This window comes from Genypterus blacodes, unplaced genomic scaffold (genome assembly GCF_046128005.1).
Source record: "Genypterus blacodes isolate CSIRO-AG114 ecotype Tasmania unplaced genomic scaffold, CSIRO-AGI_Gbla_v1 ptg000070l_1, whole genome shotgun sequence".
NCBI lineage: Eukaryota > Metazoa > Chordata > Actinopteri > Ophidiiformes > Ophidiidae > Genypterus > Genypterus blacodes.
In genome coordinates this window covers 2,726,733-2,748,587 of record NW_027466880.1, presented here as the reverse complement: position 1 = coordinate 2,748,587, position 21,855 = coordinate 2,726,733, and the positions used below count along the sequence as shown (strand labels likewise).

The following is a 21,855-nucleotide window of genomic DNA, read 5'->3' as shown; positions in this document are numbered from 1 at the left end:
TGTCGAAAACAACAACTAAGAGATAATTCGAGAATAAATTGACAGGCAATTGTTCGGAAGTGTTCGAGCAGTTTCCTTTAATTTACGGTCATATGTTTTGTACAGAAACGGCCCAAATTATTCGCCGTATAAATTAAAATGCATACAAACCGACTCATCGTAAATAATAGGGCTTCTGACGCTGGTACCGCTTGTGTCCAGCAGATGGTAGTAATCAGTAAAACTGCTAGTAAATCGACAGGCTTCTCTTGGCTCCCGGAAGCAACACAGTCCAGTGTTTGCCGTAGTCATCGTTGCATTAGCCTCTCACAGGAATCTGCTCTCTCTCTTTCGTCAAGGAAACCTTTCTTTTTCATTGTTGCTTGCATATTTGACCGAAAATGCCACTAGAGAATCTGGAGGAGGAGGGTCTGCCTAAGAACCCCGACCTGAGGATAGCACAGCTGAAGTTTCTGCTGACGATGGACGGTCACCGGCAGGATGCTAAAGTGAAAACCGAGCTCATGGACGCTATCAAAGCTAACAGTGAGTTAGCATGTCCCCGCTGTCTTTGTACCGCAGCCCCGGAACTTAGATGTCCAATAAGCGTAATATGTGCCTGTGTGCGCTCATTGGCCTACGTTGCTTCTTAAATACCGATAAATACGTAAAGAACACTCCGACATTAGTTCAATCACTACCGCAGTTCGTTTAGCAAGTTAGCTATTGGCAAACGCTAGTTAGCCGACAAGCAAAACAAGCTGGTAGCTAAGAGTCGTAACGTTACAAAGGTGCATAGAGAAGTCGTTTGGCGAGCTATACCTCAATTATCAAGTGATATTAAATAAATGAAACGCACACAGGAAACTACAGTGATTTATGTTCGTTTGTTTAACTGTTGGAGGGGGTTTATCATGTTGTAACTAAATGTTTTGTTCAGATATGGCTCCTTACTACGAGGGCCTGTGCAAGGACCTGAAGTGGCAGCTGGACAACGACCTGCAGACCAAGATGAAGAAAGCAAACGAGGAGGAGCTGAAACGACTGGATGATGTCCTGGAGGACGCTGAGAAGAACCTGGGAGAGAGTGAGATCCGGGACGCCATGATGGCCAAAGCCGAATACCTGATCCGAATCGGGGACAAGGTAGGACTCGTGTGGAAAGAAGAAACACACTTTGATTGATCCCCAGAGGGGAAAGTGTAGTGTTCTCCTCTCAGCAATGTCCCACCACCTAGAAATTAGGAGGTAATAATCATTAGTTTATGCTTTTGAAGTGTGCAGGGAACTTTTGCGCCAATCTAGAATATTACAAATCCGTCACATAGGTGTTAAACAGCTGAGATTTGTTAAAGCAGTTCTCAACAGCTGACAAAATATTGAATCCCAACCAGTGCTCTGTTTCAGCATTTAGAGCCTCACACTCTTTTGGTCGGGTAGAGCTTTGAATGAATGAAAGTGTACAGCACTGTCAGCTGTGATGCACATTATGCTCTCTGTTCACTACATGTCCCATATGATGGAGAGTAGCTGAGCTTTGGAGCTGTATATCGCAAAGCTGCAATGCATTTTGGTTTGAGTCTAAAGTGCTTTAAATGGCTTTGGCTCGTGTCTTTGTATCCCCTTGTAGTTTTTCAGTAAGATTGAGGGGCAGAATGAACACTCCCATGTGTTGTAGCTGAATAAACTGACCCGTCTGCTGCCTTTGCCTTGTTTCTACACAGGAGGGCGCCCTCACAGCTTTCAGGAAGACCTATGACAAGACGGTGGCTCTCGGTCACAGATTAGACATCGTCTTCTATCTGCTGAGGATCGGTCTCTTTTACATGGACAGCGACCTCATCACCCGCAACTCTGAGAAAGCCAAGAGGTAAGTCACCTCCTCGGATGTCTCTTCTTACAGCGCAGACCAGCAGAAGTATAAACCCATGACTTTACTCTCTCTAAGCCCACACGCCTGTGTCTCTGTTTGTCCACAGCCTTATTGAGGAGGGGGGAGACTGGGACAGGAGGAACCGTCTGAAGGTCTACCAGGGCCTGTACTGCGTGGCCATCAGGGACTTCAAACAGGCCGCCGAGCTCTTCCTCGACACAGTTTCCACCTTCACTTCGTACGAGCTCATGGACTACAAGACCTTCGTCACCTACACCGTCTACGTCTGTATGATCGCCCTCAAAAGACCCGACCTCCGTGAAAAGGTAAGGTTTCACACCAGAGGCCTCCATTATGTTGCCTGTTCTGCAGATTGGCACATTTTCAGACCTGTGTGAGTCTGATAACTGTTTGTCCCTCTCAGGTGATCAAGGGTGCAGAGATCCTGGAGGTGCTGCACAGTCTGCCTACTGTCCGTCAGTACCTCTTCTCCCTTTACGAGTGCCGGTACTCCGTCTTCTTCCAGTCTCTGGGTGAGAAATGGTTTCCTTTCAGACCTCACAAGAACCACCATACAGTTTATAAATACATTTTCCCCCTCACTTTGTCTGGTTCATTTTGCTGAGATTGTAGGAACACTTTGGTCGTATCCCAATTTGCTGACGCGCTTGCTGATTTGACAGGCGCAAGCGCAGAATCAGGGAAGTTTGAAGTAAAGAGCGCAGCGGCGTGTAGACAGCTTTTATCCAAACAAGACGCATTTGAAGGCAGTGAAATCTGCGTGTCTGAGGGCTGAGATTGGACAGAAACCTACAAAGATCTGTCTATAGTGAACAAGCCCACATGATGTCTGATCCATGCTCTTTAGGCCCACAAACAATCTCAAGACTCTGGTTTCAAAGACAAATGTTCTTGTGGAAACTTATCAAAGCCAAATGTACATTTATTGTTGCTGACTTTGAAAAAATGTGGCTTAAACACTGAAATTGAATGCAGAAGTGGAATTTAAGAAAACAGTAGCAGAAACAGAAAGCAGCATCTGTTTCTCTCCGACGGTATATTACCTTACAATCTACCCATGTGCCTCCATTATGCTTTGTGCCGTTCCCACAGCATTCAGTTCTTAAACAATCATGACACCTTGCTTCCCTTTGTCCCACAGCCACGGTAGAGCAGGAGATGAAGAAGGACTGGCTCTTTGCTCCACACTACCGCTACTATGTGAGGGAGATGAGGATCCAGGCCTACAGCCAGCTGCTGGAGTCGTACCGCTCACTCACCCTGGGCTACATGGCTGAGGCCTTCGGCGTCAGCACAGAGTTCATCGACCAGTAAGCTGTGTTTTTTTTTCAACACTGGATATTTGCAATACAAACACTCAGTTTCACTTTCAATTACTGGAAGCATAATCTGAGCAGGAAAACAGCGTTTGTGTTTGAGATTTGATACTTAAAAAGGAAAGTAAGTGAAAATAAACTTTTCCTTTCCTTCCTTAGGGAACTCTCCCGATTCATAGCTGCTGGTCGCCTCCATTGTAAAATTGACAAAGTAAACGAGATTGTGGAAACCAACAGGTAAGGTCACTGCTGCCGATCATCACAGCTCAGTACTTTCACACACAGGCAGGTTTTGAAGGTCGTTTCTGTTCTCCTCCACAGACCCGACAGTAAAAACTGGCAGTACCAGGAAACCATAAAGAAAGGCGACCTGCTGCTCAACAGAGTCCAGAAGTTATCAAGAGTCATCAACATGTAACCTTGGAGACAGTGTTTTCTCTCATCACAGAAAGGGAGGTTTGCATTACCGTTTTTGATGTAACCTGAATCCCAGTTTGTCCAATAAAGTGACCCTTATATTGTGTATATAATAAAAATTCGCACTTGATATTTTGATCAGTTCTCGATTGATGAAAGAGGCAGAGACAAAGTTTCATATAAATAGCAGTATAAATTATTTTATTTACAGAAACTTGTTACAAAACAAATATACTATACAATCTTTTCTTTAAATATTAATTCTAACCTATGTTTTGTTCATGAATTACATAGCAGCCAATACATGAGTCCAGCTGAAAATGATTTTGATAATGTATACAAAAATCTATACACGCTTTTACATAATATGAACGATGGATTTATTTCTTCCTCACAGAAACGAGCTGTATTCTCTCAATTTCACATTCCAAGTCTATGGTGCTAATAAAAAATATCCTCAAAGTTTCCATCGACTGGAAACGCTGTGAAGATGTCAGTGGAGTTTGAGGGTAAACAAACACTTGATTGAGGGCACATACATATCCCAGTAAACCAGAGGGGCTTGAGGCTGACAAACTCGACGTCTGGAAAACTTGTATCAATCCCAAAAATGCAACAACACTACGTGTTTCACACTGGTGAGCTGACAACATTTAGGGTCCGTAGGCAGATTTAAAAAGCAAACTCCTAAACATTTGGGACATTCAAGTAAGGTAAAACAACCCAAAGAATACTGTACTCAAACAGCGAGGGTGAAACAAATTCAGGCACTTTCTTAATTTGATATTTCTTTAAAAGCTGCAAACTTAACATTTTCCTTGAAAGCTGTGATTCAATTTACTAGTTTGGCAACAATTATGCAAGCAGTTGGACTGTCTGAAGTGTTCCTCTTCGTCGCAATGATTGCTTAAGTCCCTTCAGCCTTTACAAAAGCACATTTAAGTGTTTCAGGTATTCCGTCTCAAATGTGTGAAGAGTGCGTGGAAACTGTTTACACGACGGGCGCAGCTTCAAGCCTGCGGGACGTTTTAAAATCACAGGCTGCTGGATCACAGTCACATTTATTGTTGATAATTCATAGGCAACGCAAGATGTCTTGAAAAAGCACACGTGATTGAGACCTGCAAAGGTGAATATAAAGGTATTAACCTCCGTCATACAGACATGCTACAGTGGCATCACTTCACCTTTGTTCCTCAGAGGACCCCAGTACATGATTCATGAGATGCTTCAGCTTCTACGTGGGCGTATTGCATTATAGACTTGGCAGTGAACCACTTCAGATAATCAAGTTCTGACGTTTCATCTCTTTTTACTAAATAAATAAGGACTTTTCAATTGTACCAAAAAATCAGTGTGTACGAAAAATGCCTGTGCAAAAATACATATTTCACTATGTACAATTTGTTAACAAAATATGTATTCTCAAATAGGGGTACTTCAATACTTGTTTGATACAGAGGCTACAAGAAAAAAAGCTTAAGTAAGAAAAAAAAGTGTCTCTTCCACTCTCCACACTCTGACATCAGTGGAAGTTCAGTAAACTAACTGGTGTTGCCAAAAGTTGAAACGTCCTGTGAAGCCATCTCCATGAATCTCGTACCATCAAACCCACTTGAGACCACCCGAAATAAGCAAAGATCATCCCAACTAGATGGGCAGGTATTGCCTGATTTAAGACTCCACTTTGACAAAGGAATGGAGTCCATAATGCCTGGCGATCCATTCTATGGAGACAAACCTCACCGAAACACCAAAACAGTGTTACAGAGAGACATTGAAACTTACAGCCACAGACAGAGTAGTGGTTACAGGTTGGATGGACAATCGCACCTGCAGAGGTCAGGTGATAGGTATGAATTTGCTCCAGTTAGTGTTGACGTGCCGTCCCGTCCCCGATTCACATCCGCTCACACGCACCTGTGTGTAGCTCAGCCAATCAGAGAAACGGCCGTGATAATAAATTTGCCTGTGAGGGATTTGTACTTCACATCCACAGAGGCCATGCACCGTCACCCCTTCAAGGACCAGACTGTCCACCCTTTAGTTTGAAAATAAAAAAACTAAACATTGGCAAAGCTGATAGCGGCCTTTGGCTAGCTTTGTGGGCATCTAAGCAGTGCCTGTGGAGCAAGTACTTCTTTAGTGCTGTTCACAGTTGGGGGTAGGTCTACTGTGGCTTTCCTTTTGCACAATGAAAAAGACTCGGGGGTCCGTATGGACAGGCTCTCGCTCGCTCTCTGACAAAAGATCGGGCACATCAGGCATCCTTTTCACATTTGAAAGCACAACTGTCTTCACCACATCTACAAAGATTCTTTGTAGTTCAGTGTAAAAAGCTCATAAGAAAAACATAAAAAGGTAACACTTGCATAATTATTCTGGGTAATAAAGAATGGACCAGGTTGTCCCTACCGGCTCATCTCAGGCTACTGTAACCTGAGGTTACTGAACGAGTCAGACTAATGACAAGTGGAACAACAAGGTGATTGGGTGTTGATTAAGGTGTTGCAAAGAACAGTTTGCTGCTCCTCCTGCTCTCTCCTTCCAAGGCTTTTTAGATCAGGCGCTGGGGGTGTAAATTAAGTTGGAAATTCCAGTAGTCCAGCAGAATCTGACAAAATATTCATACACACGCACACACACTTGTTCACACACACACTCTCTCACACGCTCATTCTGTATCGCAAGGAAGAGATCGGCTTGTTGTCTCCCAGGTTGCTCAGCGTCACGTCGGCCTGTTGTGGCGGAGCTTGTGCCAGCCCTTAACCTGAACCCTATGAGCTTTGAGCCGCTGCTCAGAAGACCCATGGTTGTTGCTATTTTTCCTACTTCCAACCCGACAGGAAGACCTCTCAAAATACTGGGACAACACCTGCGTGGGGGGGTCGACGACATAATTATCCATAGACCCCTGGCACTCCACGCCTGACATGTCCCCATGCGGTGCCACCACCATCACAACCCCTAACACACACACACACATGGCTTTGGGAGAAATAGTAAGGACCACATTGACTGGCCTGTCCAGATCATCTCCACCCTGAGGATTGTGGGAAGCTGAGAGTAATGCGGGTTTTGAGTTTAGAAGGCCTCGTGTAGTCCGGAGCAGTGTGCGAACTGCTCGCCACTCTTCCCCGCCCGCCTGCTGATTCCACACACAGAAGCCGGACACCGCTGTCAGGGACGAGCCTTTGGCTGGGGGAGAGGGAGAAGACATGGGGTGTCAGATGGCTGTCAAATAATCTGGACGTATACCAGCAGTTTAAGTGTTCTCAATGAGTTTATGATGTGTGGATCCCCGCTAAGTGAACTTGAAGTGACCTGGTACAGACAGATTCCCTGAAGATTGTGAGGTTTAATTATCCTGACAGAATATTCCTTTAAGAAGTTAAACACATTTTCACCACCTTCTTCTGAAAGGTAAGCTGGGAATGAGTTGAAGTCCATATAGCATTCTTAATGAAAGATGTCCATTTACAATTGACCGAATCTGATTGTCAAGTTAGAGATTTTAAGACGTAGTTTACGTTGCTGCCGCTTTGTTTAACAGCATTTTAAGGACTATATTTCACTTACAGTGCCTTGTTTACATTTTCCGACTCCCTGAGTAGTCATCACTGATAACTTCCTGTCTCCTTTAAAGGCTCTTTACTCCTCCAATAAATGACAGTTCTACTTGAAGGTGAGACCCACCTGATGTAAATGGGTGTTGTTTGGTAGCCCCGGGGTCCCTGGAATGCTCCGCCCGTGCTTCCCATGGATGTTGTTAATGGCAGGTGACTTGGCCACTTTGGGTCTGCCTGATCCGGGTCCCCCTCCTCCTCCTCCGAGCCCCCCTCCGCCACTTGCACTATTAATGCCGCTGGAGGCAGGAGAGCTTTTACGCTTCTTGCCCTCCAGGCGCCCGTCGGAGGAGTGGTGGCTGAAGCCTGTGTGGTGGTCTGACGACTGATTGTGGACAAAGGGCCCCAGGGAGAGAGTGGAGTCGCTGCTGTTCATCACCACGCTCATGCGCTTGATGGACTCTGCAGGGCTGCCCGAGGGGGGGCCTCGGGCCGACGGCCCCGAAGAGCCGCCTGCCGACCCTCCAGAGGGCTCTGCCTTTAGGCTGAGAGAGTTGGTCCGCACAGTGGGGCCGCAGTTAAGCCCCACACTGTGGACTCCGCTGTGAGAGGCAGATATAGATGAGGAAGAGGGGCCTAATGAGCTGTGGTGGTAGGTGCTCCCTGAGCTGCCGACATTTGCACAGTTCTTCTTGAAAGAGGAGGAGGAGGAAGTATAGTTCGCATTAGAAGAAGAGGATTCAGAGGAGCCATGGGACAAAGAGAGGAGAGAACTATTTTTCCTCTTCTTCCCCGAGCTGAAGCTGCTACTGTTACTGTTGGCGCCACTGCTGCTCCCACCGGTCGAGTTGGGGATGACGGGCGCGGAGGAGACGGAGGAGATCTCCTTGGGCCTGAAAGACGACGATGACTTGGTAGTGCTCCCGCTTGAGGAGCGGGACTTGAGCGCCCGGCTCGAGGCTAGGGAAGGAGCTGAAGAAGAGGAGGAGGAGTGGGCTGAAGGCATCTGCGGCGACGAAGACACTTGTCGGGCCTGCGTGGTGCCATAGGCCGGGTGCTCAGCCCCGCCCTGAGGGGAGCTGCGGGCATTTAAGGTGGTCCCATAGGAGAGCACTGACTTGCCCTCATAGGATTGGCTATATGGAGTCTGGGGCAAAGTGGCAGGGGGGCCCAGGAAGCCTGAAGAGGGAGTGCTACTGTGGGAATTTGTGCTTGTCCTGTGGGAAGGCGCAACAGAAGAAGAGTTCTCCAAGGCCAAGGGGATTTTCCTGTGAGAAGGACATCATTCATTAGGATCATCTCCCATCTGTGTGTAGGAACCATGCTGATATTTTGAACACGTTCCTACTCACAAAGCATCAGTCGTCACATTTGAAAAACATTTTGCTGCACAGACTTACTTCCACATCTGAGAGTTGACGTGCTTGTCCATCATGGTGGTGAGCGCACATCGCACTCGGTCCCAGCGGCGGTCAAAGGAGTAGCAGCCTCTCCCAAACAGTCGACTTCCAAAGGTACAGTACTGAGAACAAACACGGGACGAAAGTGTGCTGCTGTTCAACTCATGATGGTGAGATGGGGATTTCTTCTGATACAAAACCAAAGACATTTGACTACAAAGGCATTTGCTCGGAGAAAGAGAGAGAGCATGGTCTTCGTCATACGGTCCGCAAACAACATGCAAGATTGCATCAATATGTGGCCTATGGAAGAAAAAAAACTTTCTAAATTTCATTCATTTGTTCTTTCTATGACTTTCACAGGCCTAGAAAACATAATTTCTTGATTCCACGACTTTTCCAGGACTTCTATGGCAGTACAAGCTTTTCAGTAAATCCTAAAGGTTTATGGCACGAGTCTTCCTTACACACGTGGCCACAGTGTGAGCAGGCTGAAGATCGTATTACTGGCGTGAAAGTGACTTATCCATCCTACCGAAGCTGCTTTTATCTCAATGAATTTGGAAGGAAAGAAACTTCAAAGAACGGACGACTCCATCCATACAGATAAGAGTGAAAAACACTAGTGTGAACACAGTGGAGTGAACTTACAGCTGCCGGTCGAGGGTGATAACCTGAATAGTGACAGTCCAGTTTGTCGGCGTTGTCCTCCCGCTCCTCGTTCTCTCCCTCGTCACTGGAGGGTCGCGAAAAGCCGTCGGGGGCGGACGGGGGATGGTGCGGAGACACATGGACCACTGTAGGGTCTCCGTGGGTACCGCCTCCGTGACTGCTGTTTAGTCTGACAGAGGGAGAGAGAGAGTGTGTGTCAGACAAGATCTTAAATATTAGTCAGGTTGTTTTTGTGGTTATCAGCGACGCCAGTCAGTGATTTAAATCTTTTCATCCGTACTTGACACAGGAGACTTTTATTCATTTATACTTATTTGTTTTGGAGAAAGTGGCTGCTGCACTGCTGAATGGTACAAAGTCATAGTGTCCTCTGGATAAGCACCAACACACACAAGCCTCCCCATAACCCTTCACCTACACACTGTATTGCTGCCATCTGCTGGAAAATGTCATCAATGCCCATTAAAAGTGTCTATGTCCTATTTTGACTGCGTTGCTATGACTTCAGTGGCTCTAAATGAATCCCAAACATAGCAAAGTTTCAGTGAATAAAGCTGTTGGTTCTTCAGACCATACAGACTCGGTTTTCTGCATCAACATGGAGATTACACATTTCAGAGATGGTGTGTTTGGCCTCACATTACTAAACCAAACCACCTCGCGCTGACACTTTGTGCATCCGACAATGATATTCACAAGTCCCTTTGCAATATACTACAATCTATGATTAATCCAAAACCTGTCTCTACGTTTGGTGGAAGTGTTGAAGTGAGAAAGACACTGACGCCCCAACTACTCCTGATAAGCAGGCTGGTGTTTTTCCCTCTGCCATGAGTGAATGAGTGTGTGAATGAAAGGGTGAAAGAGAGGTAAAGCGCAATATAAGCTCAGCTCTTGTGATAAGTAGCCGTTAGCTCCGGCTGGCGACTATTTTCAACAGAAAATCGCCGAAGTACAGGTACCAATCTGGAGAAGCGCTTACCGTGGAAGACCGGGGCTGTGAAATTTGGGCTTGCCGAGGGGCAAAGGCTTAGTGGCGTCTGGGGTGGGGCCGTTGCCGTGAGCCACCTGATGGGGATCGTGGACGGCGGCGAGTCGGGGGGAGGGGTGTGGGTCCCTGAGAGGGGGGGTCTGCTGGGGATGGGGTTGGTGGAGCTCTCTCTCCCTCTCCCGCTCCCTGGTTCTGTTCTTGTGCTCTGCAAGCAATGTGTCGAAGCGCTTCCTCCGCCCCAGCACTGCCCTCCGCTGGCTTAAGGAATGTGTCTGGTAGTACATTGGAAAGGTCGAAAGGTCAGAGATATTGTTTCGTCGGGCAAATTATGGCCAAAATAGGCCACCGACATGGTTTTTTTGTAACCTGGAGCATTTTAGCCAATACCTGCTATTCATTTACCGGGTCTGAGATTAAAGTTTACATGCAGGGCACTGTAAGGAAAATAGTACCCAAAGAACATTTGTTATGGTGTTATGGTGATTATAGTATAACACAGTTCCCTTAGTGAAACCAGATGATAAGTTTAACTTTTACTGAGGGGTGCAGAACTTCCATCTTTGTGTCGCTGAAGAAGAGATCACCTGATTCCCGAAAGTGTCCCTACATAGACCTACACACCTGGTGGGAATGGCAAATCATGGTGAGAAATGCTCCAACTTACTAAATAAAAACACTGTCAGTGACCTCGTTCAGACACAATTCTGCTGCAACATTAAGTTATTATACTTCCACTTACATATAATCAGTATCCTTCTTTAACAAATGCATCTGCATGGCACGGGAAGGACAGACTGCTTACCTTGCATGTGAGGGATCTTGTGCATGGTTTCCGAGCCGTCATATCCATAACGCCGCAGTGGATATCAGGATTGAACTCACGTTCTGTTTGCACAGTAACAGCAGAGAAGGAAGAAGAAGGAAGTTAAATTATGTACACCGGGCTAAATTGGCTCCTACACCGTCAATAACTTTAAATTCTGTTGAAGTCCAATGTGTCTTAGATGAGCAAAGCCCACCCTGTCAATCTTAAGACATTTGTGTGTCAATCAGCACTGCCATCCCTCCCTCCAGCTCACCTGACAGTCTCTTGCAAAGTTGGCGTCTGCTACTGACACTGCTGCTGTCCTGCTTCTTGTCCGTGAGGACCGAGAGATGGCCCTTGCCATTGGGGATCTGGCCTGGGGCCAGTAATGGAGGCTTTGGTATGGAGGGACAGTTAAGGCCTGGTTTAAGGGACGCTGAGGAGGTGGCGATGGTGGTGTTGGAGCTCACAGTGGTGCTAGATGAGGTGGCGGCAGGAGCGGAGGGGGCCTGCACCAGCTTGGCTGACGAGTCCACCTTTAGAGGGCTCTTCTCCACCTTCACAGCAGGCGGGAGTTGACTTCTGAAGACAAACCAATAGATTACGGAGTAAGATCGAGTAAGATGAATAGAATGAACATGGTGAGATGAGCTCTTCACTACTACATAAAAATCGTATCGCCATATCGTTTACATCATTACTGAAGGATGCCTTTATGTAACTTCTCATGGAAAATACAACACAATATTTGTTAAGTGAACAGCCTCATCCAGAGCAGCGCAGACGTCAAGTGCTGTACATTCTTCCGCTGTTCATGCACCAGGGGACGGTGAATTTCATGCACACAGGGAGGCAGAGTCTCGTATTCACCCAACGCTACGTCTCAGTGGACTGTCTGGATTGCAGTCTTCATTTCAGGGAACATGCAACATCCCATAACCATTTGTTTTCAAACCTATTTCTGTTTGTAACGATCACGTGACTCTTTCGAAACTTACATCTTGTCTGGCTGCAGCACCCTGAAGGGAGGAATGGGTCTTCGCTGAATGCTTGGCGCCTTCTCTTTGGCTGCTTTGGAAGCGGGGGACATGCTGACTCCAACTGTGGAAGGTCGACCAAGGATCCCGCCACTCGCAACTCCACCTCCAGACCCCGCGGTCAACCCCGGCCCTGCCCCGAGCCCACTGCCACTGCTCCTGTTCCTGCCCAGCAGAAAGGGCGAGGTGGTCGCCGGCTTACTGGCCGAACTGTGTCTTCTCTCTGGAGGAACAGCAGAAACCAGGCCAGCATTAAGACACAATATTCAACTTCAAGATGAGGCTTTGATCAACCATGAACAGGCTGATCTACAGGTGTCTTGGCAATAAGTAGACCAGGGAAAAAGGAAACATGACACATGAGCAGGTTCTCCTAATAACATTTAAGAAGAAAGTATTTGTGATCCATGATAACTCAAACTGAAATAGAAACTAGCTGGCAGGTCAAGAGCTTCCATTTCCTGCCTGGGCTCCTCAGCAGAACAGCGACTGTGCAAAGTGATCAAAGGCAGGATGACAGCAGGAACAGTTGGAGTAATAAGACAATAACTGTGGACAGAATGTCTAAAATAGAACAAAGCTACAAATGCTGAATACCAACTGCTTTACATCCAGCAGTAAATGTCTTTCCATCTGTATGCAATTGTTTTCCTGGAGGCACCAAACATGGGTCACGTGCAAATGAACACGAAAGCTGTTAGTAACTGGGGCTAAGGCCACACCAGACTTTTGGGGGTTCGCGATCAGATTCACCATCGACTCTTAATTCAAAATCAATTCTAAACTAAACTGGCCATCCCTTTTCCCTACATCCTGGGTAATACCTCTTAGGATTTTTTTGCTCTCACCGGAAAATACGTCCGAGGTTCACGTACACTCGCTCAGCTTAGCTCAGTTTTGGATTTAATGGAGCGGCACAGGTCGCTTTCTCTTCAAACATACGGTCAGAAAACGCTGTTGCTTTCAACAGTGTCAGACTCTAAAGCTACTTAAATAAACAATAATAAGGTCATCAAACTAGCAAAGTTAAAACATTGATGCCACCCAAAACCTCAATATGATGACGATGATGTCGTACTTAGTGATACTTACTAAATCTACTGTGGTTCATCTTCGGTTCATCTTTTGAATCTTGGAATATATGAAAGTTGCTCGTAGTATGAATGGATCCAGTTATTATAAGCATTTAACAAAACATAAATGAGACAGATACTTTAAATAATAGGTCCACTATTGCTCAATGGCATAAATCTTATCAGACACATTTCTATCAGACACAGCTGCCGAAGGAAAAACACAAAAACAGGACAGCACCTTCATAAATCGTGGCTCAATTGAAATTATTTCTTTTCATTCAAAAGGTCACTGCAACTTCTACCGAAGCTCTAAATCTTTTGCCAGACAGCAGAAGCACTGGGCCTCTAGGGTCACACACACAGAGGCTCCTGCTGCTACGGCCATAAGTGGGGGAAAGGGAGACAGTGGGTGAAAAGCATAGAAAAAGAGAGACGGAGAAGTTGTAGTAATGAAACCTTCTTTTGTCAACACTCCTGTTTTGGCTTCAATCTACCAGCTAAACACTTACAGCTAGATAAAGGGATACCACAGAATGTAAGAGGAGACGGTGGCAGGGGCACTATCGTACAGTGGGACGGCGGGTTTTGATAAATAAGCATCTGTCGGGCAGCTGGCTACCGTGGCGAGGTGTGTGTCTGGTTAGCCGACATGACACTGTGCTTGCGCCGCGGTATAGCTGGGAACTGGGCTGCAGGCCAGAGCTCAGTCTCAGCAGGTGAGCGGCAAACAAGCTTGTGGCTGCTGAAAGAGTAGAGGGGGATACTGACACACACACACACACACACACACACACACACACACACACACACACACAAGCACACGCCAATCCCCCTCACCTCCCTTCTTACACACTCCTACAAACGGTCGAGCCTTCCTCTCGACTCTCCTCAACACAGCAGAGAAGTGTTTTGAGGAGTATTTCTCACACCCGACACCCGTTGCCACGTTAAACCCCACCCCTCCATGACACACTCGCCCATCCACTTTTCTTCCTCTCCCTCTTCCCTCCAACCCACGCCAGGCGCCATGTACCACGCCAATCATCAACGACAGCACACACACCCCCCACGCGCACACTCACACCAGGAAACCCCAGTGTGACGCTCCCGTGATCCACTATCAAAGACTGAGAGAAGAGAGCTGGTATGCTGGAAGCACCGGAAGAGGGAACAGAAGAAAAGAAGGAAGACGTGAGGGGAAAAACACAAAACCGGAGAGAGAAGACGACCTTCTCTGTCGTCTTTTGCGCTGTCAAAGTGTCGGCTCAGTGCTAAGGGGAATCTCTTGCTGAGAAAGAGAGAAAAGAAGAGGAAAACATCAACGTGCAAGTGCGCCTGTTTCACCATCATGTCCAGAAGCTTCACATTGGAGCCAAAGCACAGCCTGACCTCTACTCAATTGTGTAACAATATTGTCTAAAGGCTATTTTTGCTCATAACAAATAGCAGACCATGTCTGAACCCTAAAATATTCACGGTTAGGTTTCTTTTCTTCTTTTAATGTTCTGCCATCTTTGCCATCTCAGCTCAAGGTGCAGGGTCTATAAAAATGTGTGTGCATGTACGTGTGGAGCAGAGCGAGGAGGAGGAGGCGAGTCGATTTCAACAAGTTCACAGACGAACGCATGAAACGGCAGCCCAGCTTGCAGCTTCTCCTTCTGTGGCGAGCAACACACACAGTCACACACGCACACGCTGGGCAAAGCCTGAGCTCAAGAAGTGCAGACACCTTTGAAGGAGACGGCACTAAAATTGCGGCGACACCATCTCAATGCAACTGAGATGACTGCATTATCCCCACACGTTTAATACCCACAGTGACGAGAGAGCGCATGCGCGCGCGCGCGCGCGCACACACACACACACACACACACACACACACACACACACACCTCCTATTCCACTCCAGTCACATTTTATCTCAGGTGCTTCCAAGGCCCCTGAATTAGGTGGAATGAAGAAGGATCACCTATCTAATAAAGACTTCCTCAGAGGCAAGCAGGCTGTGGTGAATGAGCACATTGATGTACCAACAGGGGAACAAATTGTTTTAAACACGAGCTTGAAATCCATCACTCCTCCGTAGAGTTTGCATCAAGAAAACCTCCTCAACCAAAGACAAATCATCCACATGCTGTGGTCAGTAGACCAATGTCTTGTCTGGAGCGTTCTGTGTCAGAGCAGGATCGTTTATCATTGAGGGAGGAGTTATTTCTGAGCGTTGTTGACACGGTGGCGAGGACAGTTCCTCTGGGAGCCATGTGCTCTTATACCTCCCTCTTGTGGCTGACCTTGAAAACTGTTATTGCCGTCAGAGAATGCGCTCAGTGAAAATAAGCGAAACTAAATACAGAAAAAGGACACAAGCCCTTAGGGTCACAACACTCTCGGAATTCCAACACTTGTCCAACACATCAGAGCTCTGTTAAATTTTAACAATTTATGCCCACTAACTTTAATGTGATCCATAAAGACCACACAGCGTCGCCGTCTGACACACTGGCCCCTTTAATTCAAGAAAACCAACCGAGGAAGGGAACAGTGTAATTCAAGTGATTGTGGTTGTTAATGATAGGTTAAATGGTGAGATGTTCACGGCAAACTCACGTGGTCTTACATGGACCCACGGTTAATCAATCACTTCCTTCACAGGTCTACTGTATCATTCATCCATTTAAACTATGGTGAAAGATGCTAGTTTAACTACAAATGCAAGCGAAAATCTACACACACACACCCAGCTGCTGAATTTATTAACAAAATCCGAACCTGAGCTCCATGTGATAAAGCAGTACATTACTAGGAGGACCTGGAGAAGTACATCAAATATTAACAAGGGAATTGTAAACACACACTCGCACAAGTGAGACTGTGGGCTAAAATAAATAAATAAATCAAAGTCTGTGGAGTCCCCTCTCGGGTTACTGTGTCCAGAAGGAAATCTGGTGGGGAAAACAAAGGCACAGAGAGAGAGAGAGCGAGAGAGAGGGGGGGTAATACCACAGAGTGTGTTAATGTGTGAAATATCACCGAGGGCCCCCCCCGAGTGGTAAGCATGGTTCTTACAAAGCTCCTACAGATGCTGAAAGCAAAAGCTCTTCCTTCCCTCATTGATCTGCTGTCCACATTAACATGCTCCGCCCTGTTTTAGTACAAACATCCAAGCCCGGCATTGGATGGGCCACTTTGTGTTCAGATGAATGATGGACTTAAATATATGTACGCCTTGACACATGTGTATACCTGTTTGTGTGTGTGTGTATCAGACTTACCATAGTGTGCTTGGAAGGCTTGGGGCTTGACTACCTGACTGCAGTGGCTGCACATCACCAGGTAGAAGTCGTCCTGTGCAGGACACTGGCCAAATATGGGCATGTCTGTAAACAGAGGAAGAATGAACCAGAGGGCGCATAAGTCAAGGAGAGGCAAATAATTCACCCGTTGAGATGAATGAATGTAAATGTAAACAAATTGATATGACACTGTATGAGCTGAGCCTAAACAATTTCTTGTAAAAAGTCTGATTATGATTATTGTGACAGGAATATGTTAGCATGTATTAACTTAATGGGAGTGTGTTGGTGGGGTGGGGGGTTTGTCTTGTGTTAAATAATATGTAGTTCGCCGAGGTACTGCACTTTCAACACGGCCCCCAACTGCATACTAATGACAATGGTGAAGATACTGAAACACAACTTCTACCAAGGTGTGTTTGGCTCACACATCCACATGTTTTTGTGGTTACAAAACAAACGAATGAGTCCCTTGTGGCACCTATAGGATTACCGCAATTAGGACCATAATTTGGAGAGCTCCTTACAGTGCTATATATTTATATAAATTGCAGTTTGTTGTTATTTGGTCACAATTGGCCAAACCTGGATTTTAATTTGTGTAGTACAAGTAACAGCTCAGATAATTATGTACAAAACCCAATATTCAATCTGATGTCAAGACTTTTTTCTGTGTCAGTGATTCTGAGTAGTTGGACGGGAAAGATGCAGGACAACTCCATCCGTGTTAAGAACATCAAACAGAAATGCTAACTTGAAGCAAGTTGAGCAAATGTAGATCATTCACAAGTACCATTTCATATGCACCACAGAGAACACGTCCTAGTGATAAGAGGTCGGACAAGGACTGAGCCAGCGATCCAAAGGTTACCTGAATTAACATCTCTCCCACATACAGGGAGAAGTTGCTTCCAAAACGAACGTGATGAATTGCTTAAGTAACCAGTGCGCCTCTGTCCAAGACACAGGAACCAATGAGAAGCTAGAAAAGTAGGGATTATTCATTTCTTGATTCTTGGGATCTAAAAAGACAATTTCTTCCAGCGCCGCATGTACAAGACACACAAATGCCGAAGAATCCGGCATGTTTTGCCACCGAAACGTACGAGCCCAGCCGCAGTCTAAGCAAAATCAGGCGGGAAGTGCTGATCCTCACCAGAATGTGATCAAAATTTACCCTGGCACGGAGAACCAGAACACACCTAATTAAGGAGGCTAATAAAGAGATCGCCGCGGGCATTATGGAGGAGATGAGCGGAGGAGAGGAGACGAGAGGAAGTGTGGGCCCCCCTCTCCAATTGGCACTCCTCCCGGGCTGTCAAGGGTTCTCCAAATATCACTGGAGGAGACTGGAGGGGATGAGGACCATTAGGCGCAATTCATATAAAAGGGCCTACCTGGCATGGCTCCCCACTCTAGAGGGGTAGGGGGCCTTAGCGGTACTCTTGTGAGGGTGATTTTGACAAGACTGATACTACTCGTGTGTCAGTGTGAGCCACTCTTTTAGGTGTTTGCTTTGACAGCAACAGAGAGAAAGGCAAAAGTCTTAACTGAACAGACAAAGGGATGTAAATTACATTGAACTTGAGGTGAAAAGCACAAGAGACAATGTGAAGAAATATGACATGGCGGGTCGTTTTCACTAATTGCCAGTTGTACAATCACTATACCAATAACCAGACTGGAATGTTATGGGCATATAAAAATTACAATGTACAGTAAACTTGCCAATTTGCTTAATCAAAAACGGCCCGTCTACTATCCAATGCAACTCCACCCTTCTCGATTCCTTCTGTGAATTAGGCAAAGAACAGCGGAGTCAAACAAGGCAACACATTCCCCGTGTAGGTCAATAGCAAAGTCAACCACAACTCATTGTCAAACTGCTGGTGCTGGTCTCTTGGAACAGTCTCCTAATGGGGTTGCTCAACAATAAAAGCAGTCTGGTTAGCTCGCCTTGCCACTCTGCATTCAGTGCACTTGCAGAAACTGTAGCGCTAAGACAGTCCGACTTGAAAAGTGGTCTAAACGATATTGTGCCGGCCCTATTCTCATTCTCCATTTTCTCCTTGAACGGGGGGTGGAGGTGTGGGGGGGGGAGATGAAAAGGAGGGGGAGAGAGAGGAAGTCAACGTGGAGGAATAGATACAGGGAACAACAGGGCACAGCCGAGGCCCAGAAACACAGAGAAGGCAGGAGGAAGGACACATGCCTGGGCTTTAGTGCGGCAGAGCAAAGAACCTGTGCTGGGGTAGAAGAATGAACCAAGCCTGCGAGCGGGAGACAGAGCAGGAGAACGAAAGTCCAGTTAATTTCAGCATCCTCGTCTCTGGCAGTGATAAACGATCTCGGTGGAACGGTTGCAGCTCCGGCCGCCTCTCTCAGCTGCACGCACACAGGCTGGCTGAATCTGACCTGTGGCCGACACTGGCACAACATTTCCCGGCTACGCCGACTTTCATTCCTTCATTTTGAAATGATAGAAAGTGGCAGAGGAGAGTCAATTAATCTGTCACATTTTTCTAATGACTGTGGTGAGAGCGTGTGCGGCGTGTGTTATAATGCTGGTTACACCACAGGAGGAATCTGGTGGTGAGTCATGGCAGAGAGGTGTAGTCATCCACTTGTAATACCCCCTACTAGACAGACACACACACACAGAGTGAATAATATTCTTTGAACACATGCTTCTGCCACGAGCAGCATGAGTCGATCAGCCCGATGACACAAACAACAGTCATAGAAAGAGCTGCTATGCGATAGATGTTTCAAGCCAGTTGGATGGCAAGTGACCTAACATCCTTGAATTGTGAATGTCCAATCTGTCCGAAAATGGCAGAGGGAGACAACAACCCCGTCCACCTTCAAACAGCATTTACTCGGCGCAGAGCAGATGTCTCTTTAGGTCCGTCTTCTCCTCAAAGTACTCAATGTACGAGCAGATCTCACTACGGCTCTCAACAAATTCTCAAATTATGTAACTGTAATTGCAGAAGAAAAACACTTACTGTACTGTGTTATTCTACCACAGTCAGAGTTATGAAATATAAGGCCCCGGTGTTTTCTAGACACACAGAACCTCTAGGGGCAACAATTATTTGCTACTGAAATTGTGCAATGGTCTTTGGGCATGCACACAGGCCACATTGTTGGCCAATGCAAATTCAACATTAGATAAGTGCCCCAACAAGTAGCCTGCAATTTAACCCTTTACTTTACATAAACACGTGCAGAGGGAGAGAGAAAAAAAGCTGAAGAGCTTATGTTGGACACACACTGATGACAACATAGGTGTGGGCCAAAATCCTGTGACCGGAGATCAATGTGCTCAATCTCTGTGTACTTTCTCTTCTTTCCTGATTGTGCATCACATTGATGTCAAAAAATGCAGACGCATTATTGCGCGCACGGAATCAAGTGTGCCAACTGTCAACGGGTAAACTAGTATTCAACCGTTATCTACATCCAAAGGAATCCTTAATAAGTAGGCCAAAATTATTTTACGTCAGCAACCTTTCAGATCAATTATTTTCAGATAATCTTGTACAAGAGATGTGTATAAGTGGACCTTGTAGAAAATATTTCAGGTGATAGAAACAACTTGAATATGATAACATAGATACAGAGTCCTTTCACTGTATCCATCTTCAGGTATGGTCACTTGTGAAGTGCCACTCAAGGGAAATCTCCTTGCACGAGCCGTTGGAATGACTGATCCATGACAGCAAGGTCACAGGTTTGATATGCTCTGCTGATGGTTCCTTGAGCAAGACATTGCAATCACAGCAAAGTGATTACAAGCAGCTCAGGATGTGTGCGTGTTGTTGCTACTTTTGTTGGGAACCAAACGTACGACACCTCACCATCTTAAGACACAACACCAACTAGATTTTAAAGCTTACATTTAATAATAAGATGGACTTTAAATGTCCCTTTAAAATTCCCACTGAAACTCCTTCACCATTCATTTCACTTTCTGCCTGTCATCTAAAGTTTGCTGCAAATGAGCTTACTCTCTTGTCAAACTCAGATCTTGGTCAGCCCTGTGAGGCTGAAAATTAAAGATTGGCACTTGGCAATGAATCTCACTTTCAACCCGGACCCACCTGAGCAATGTAAGAACAACTCAGATAAAACCCTGGCCTTAAAATTAAACTTCTCGCATACATTTGGTGTCATATTTTCCATTTACTCTGTCATGACCGCCCTCCCATTACTGTCCACTACGGCAAAACATAATCATGTACCTTGAAAACATCATTATCTAAACCTACCTTAGTTTTGGAGTAATGATTATAATTTAATAATCCACACATTTAACGTCAGATCACAGTTAAGGGCGAGAACATCCTCATCCTGCCGAGTTAATTTTCAAAAAACAAAATTAAATGAGGGTTTCAAAGCTGTAGTTTTACAAACGTTTGACTTGTCTGTCTGTTTGGCCACGCACTTTGTAGGTGTACGTTTTCTAAAGGTGCTATACAAATAAAATTATTATTAGTATTGCTATTGTAAAGTAGCACTTTTGTTTTGAATGTAAAAATCAGAGTCAGCTTTCCTACCATCCTAACTTCCCTTTGCTGTCTAAGTGGGGAGGCAAGGGAAACGCATATCAAAATCTAATAACGTGTAATCCGCCATAAAGTGCAAACTATATTACTCACTTACTAAATATGAACATGTTCAAACTACATTCGGCCCTGTGCTTTAACACAGCTCGTCTAAGTTGTTATCTGTGAAGTTATTTTTGGGGCAGATGTAAAATGTCAACCAACACACGAATAGACACGTTCCACTGATTATGTCCATTCAAATTGCGCTCGGATTACTGTGGGGTTCGATTCCGGACAACTGATGCACGTGAAGTGTTTTGAAACCGTGTGTGTAAAGCAAAATACACCTTTGGCCCAACAGCAAAAAAAAACACACTCACCTTCTCTGCACAAACGCATGGCTTCTCGATTTTTCCCGAAGTCTTTGAAACTTTCCTCCGATTCAGCACCTGGAAACCAGACGATCCGACACAGACACATAAATAGTTGCACTTGCTTGCCTGCCCGTGCTGTTGCTACCAGTAGCGTTTCTTCATATTCCACCAAAAACTGCATGCAATCGGCCAAAAAGAGAGAGACAGAACTGGCCGGTGTCGCGCTCTACCTCGCTTCCACACGCACATTGGGCACGACGAGGAACTCACCGTCGTTGCCGTGGAGTTTGGCGGCGTCGACCCAGTTGCTCCAAGGCTGTCCCAGCATTATTTCTGGACTAGGCAGGGACCTCCGCTCCGCAACAGTCGCCATTGCTGTGGAGCTTTCTCCCCGCTGGATCTGCTGCTGCTGCTGCTTCAGCTGCTGCCTGGCCGCTCGGCGCTGCTCCCCCCTGACGTCATCCTCGGCCCTTTCCGACATT

At 46.0% G+C, this 21,855-nt stretch overlaps 2 protein-coding genes across 2 annotated transcripts; one reads left to right on the top strand and one right to left on the bottom strand.

Moving 5' to 3' along the window:
* The first annotated feature begins 260 nt into the window (after positions 1-260).
* Positions 261-3,736, top strand: psmd6 (proteasome 26S subunit, non-ATPase 6). Its single transcript, XM_076156430.1, has 8 exons — positions 261-525; positions 920-1,125; positions 1,704-1,849; positions 1,959-2,178; positions 2,277-2,385; positions 3,015-3,183; positions 3,349-3,426; positions 3,511-3,736. Exons 1-8 carry the CDS (start codon positions 381-383, stop codon positions 3,605-3,607), a joined length of 1,170 nt encoding a protein of 389 aa, XP_076012545.1. The 5' UTR covers positions 261-380; the 3' UTR covers positions 3,608-3,736.
* A 1,594-nt stretch (positions 3,737-5,330) lies between these two features.
* On the bottom strand, positions 5,331-21,854 carry atxn7 (ataxin 7). The gene is made up of 11 exons (XM_076156428.1): positions 21,644-21,854; positions 21,380-21,448; positions 16,426-16,530; positions 12,039-12,300; positions 11,315-11,622; positions 11,038-11,120; positions 10,227-10,507; positions 9,224-9,413; positions 8,573-8,694; positions 7,303-8,440; positions 5,331-6,804 (listed from the first exon to the last, which is right to left on the bottom strand). The coding sequence occupies exons 1-11, from the start codon at positions 21,852-21,854 to the stop codon at positions 6,787-6,789; spliced, it is 2,787 nt and encodes a 928-aa protein (XP_076012543.1). The 3' UTR covers positions 5,331-6,786.
* Between the last annotated feature and the right edge of the window lies 1 nt (position 21,855).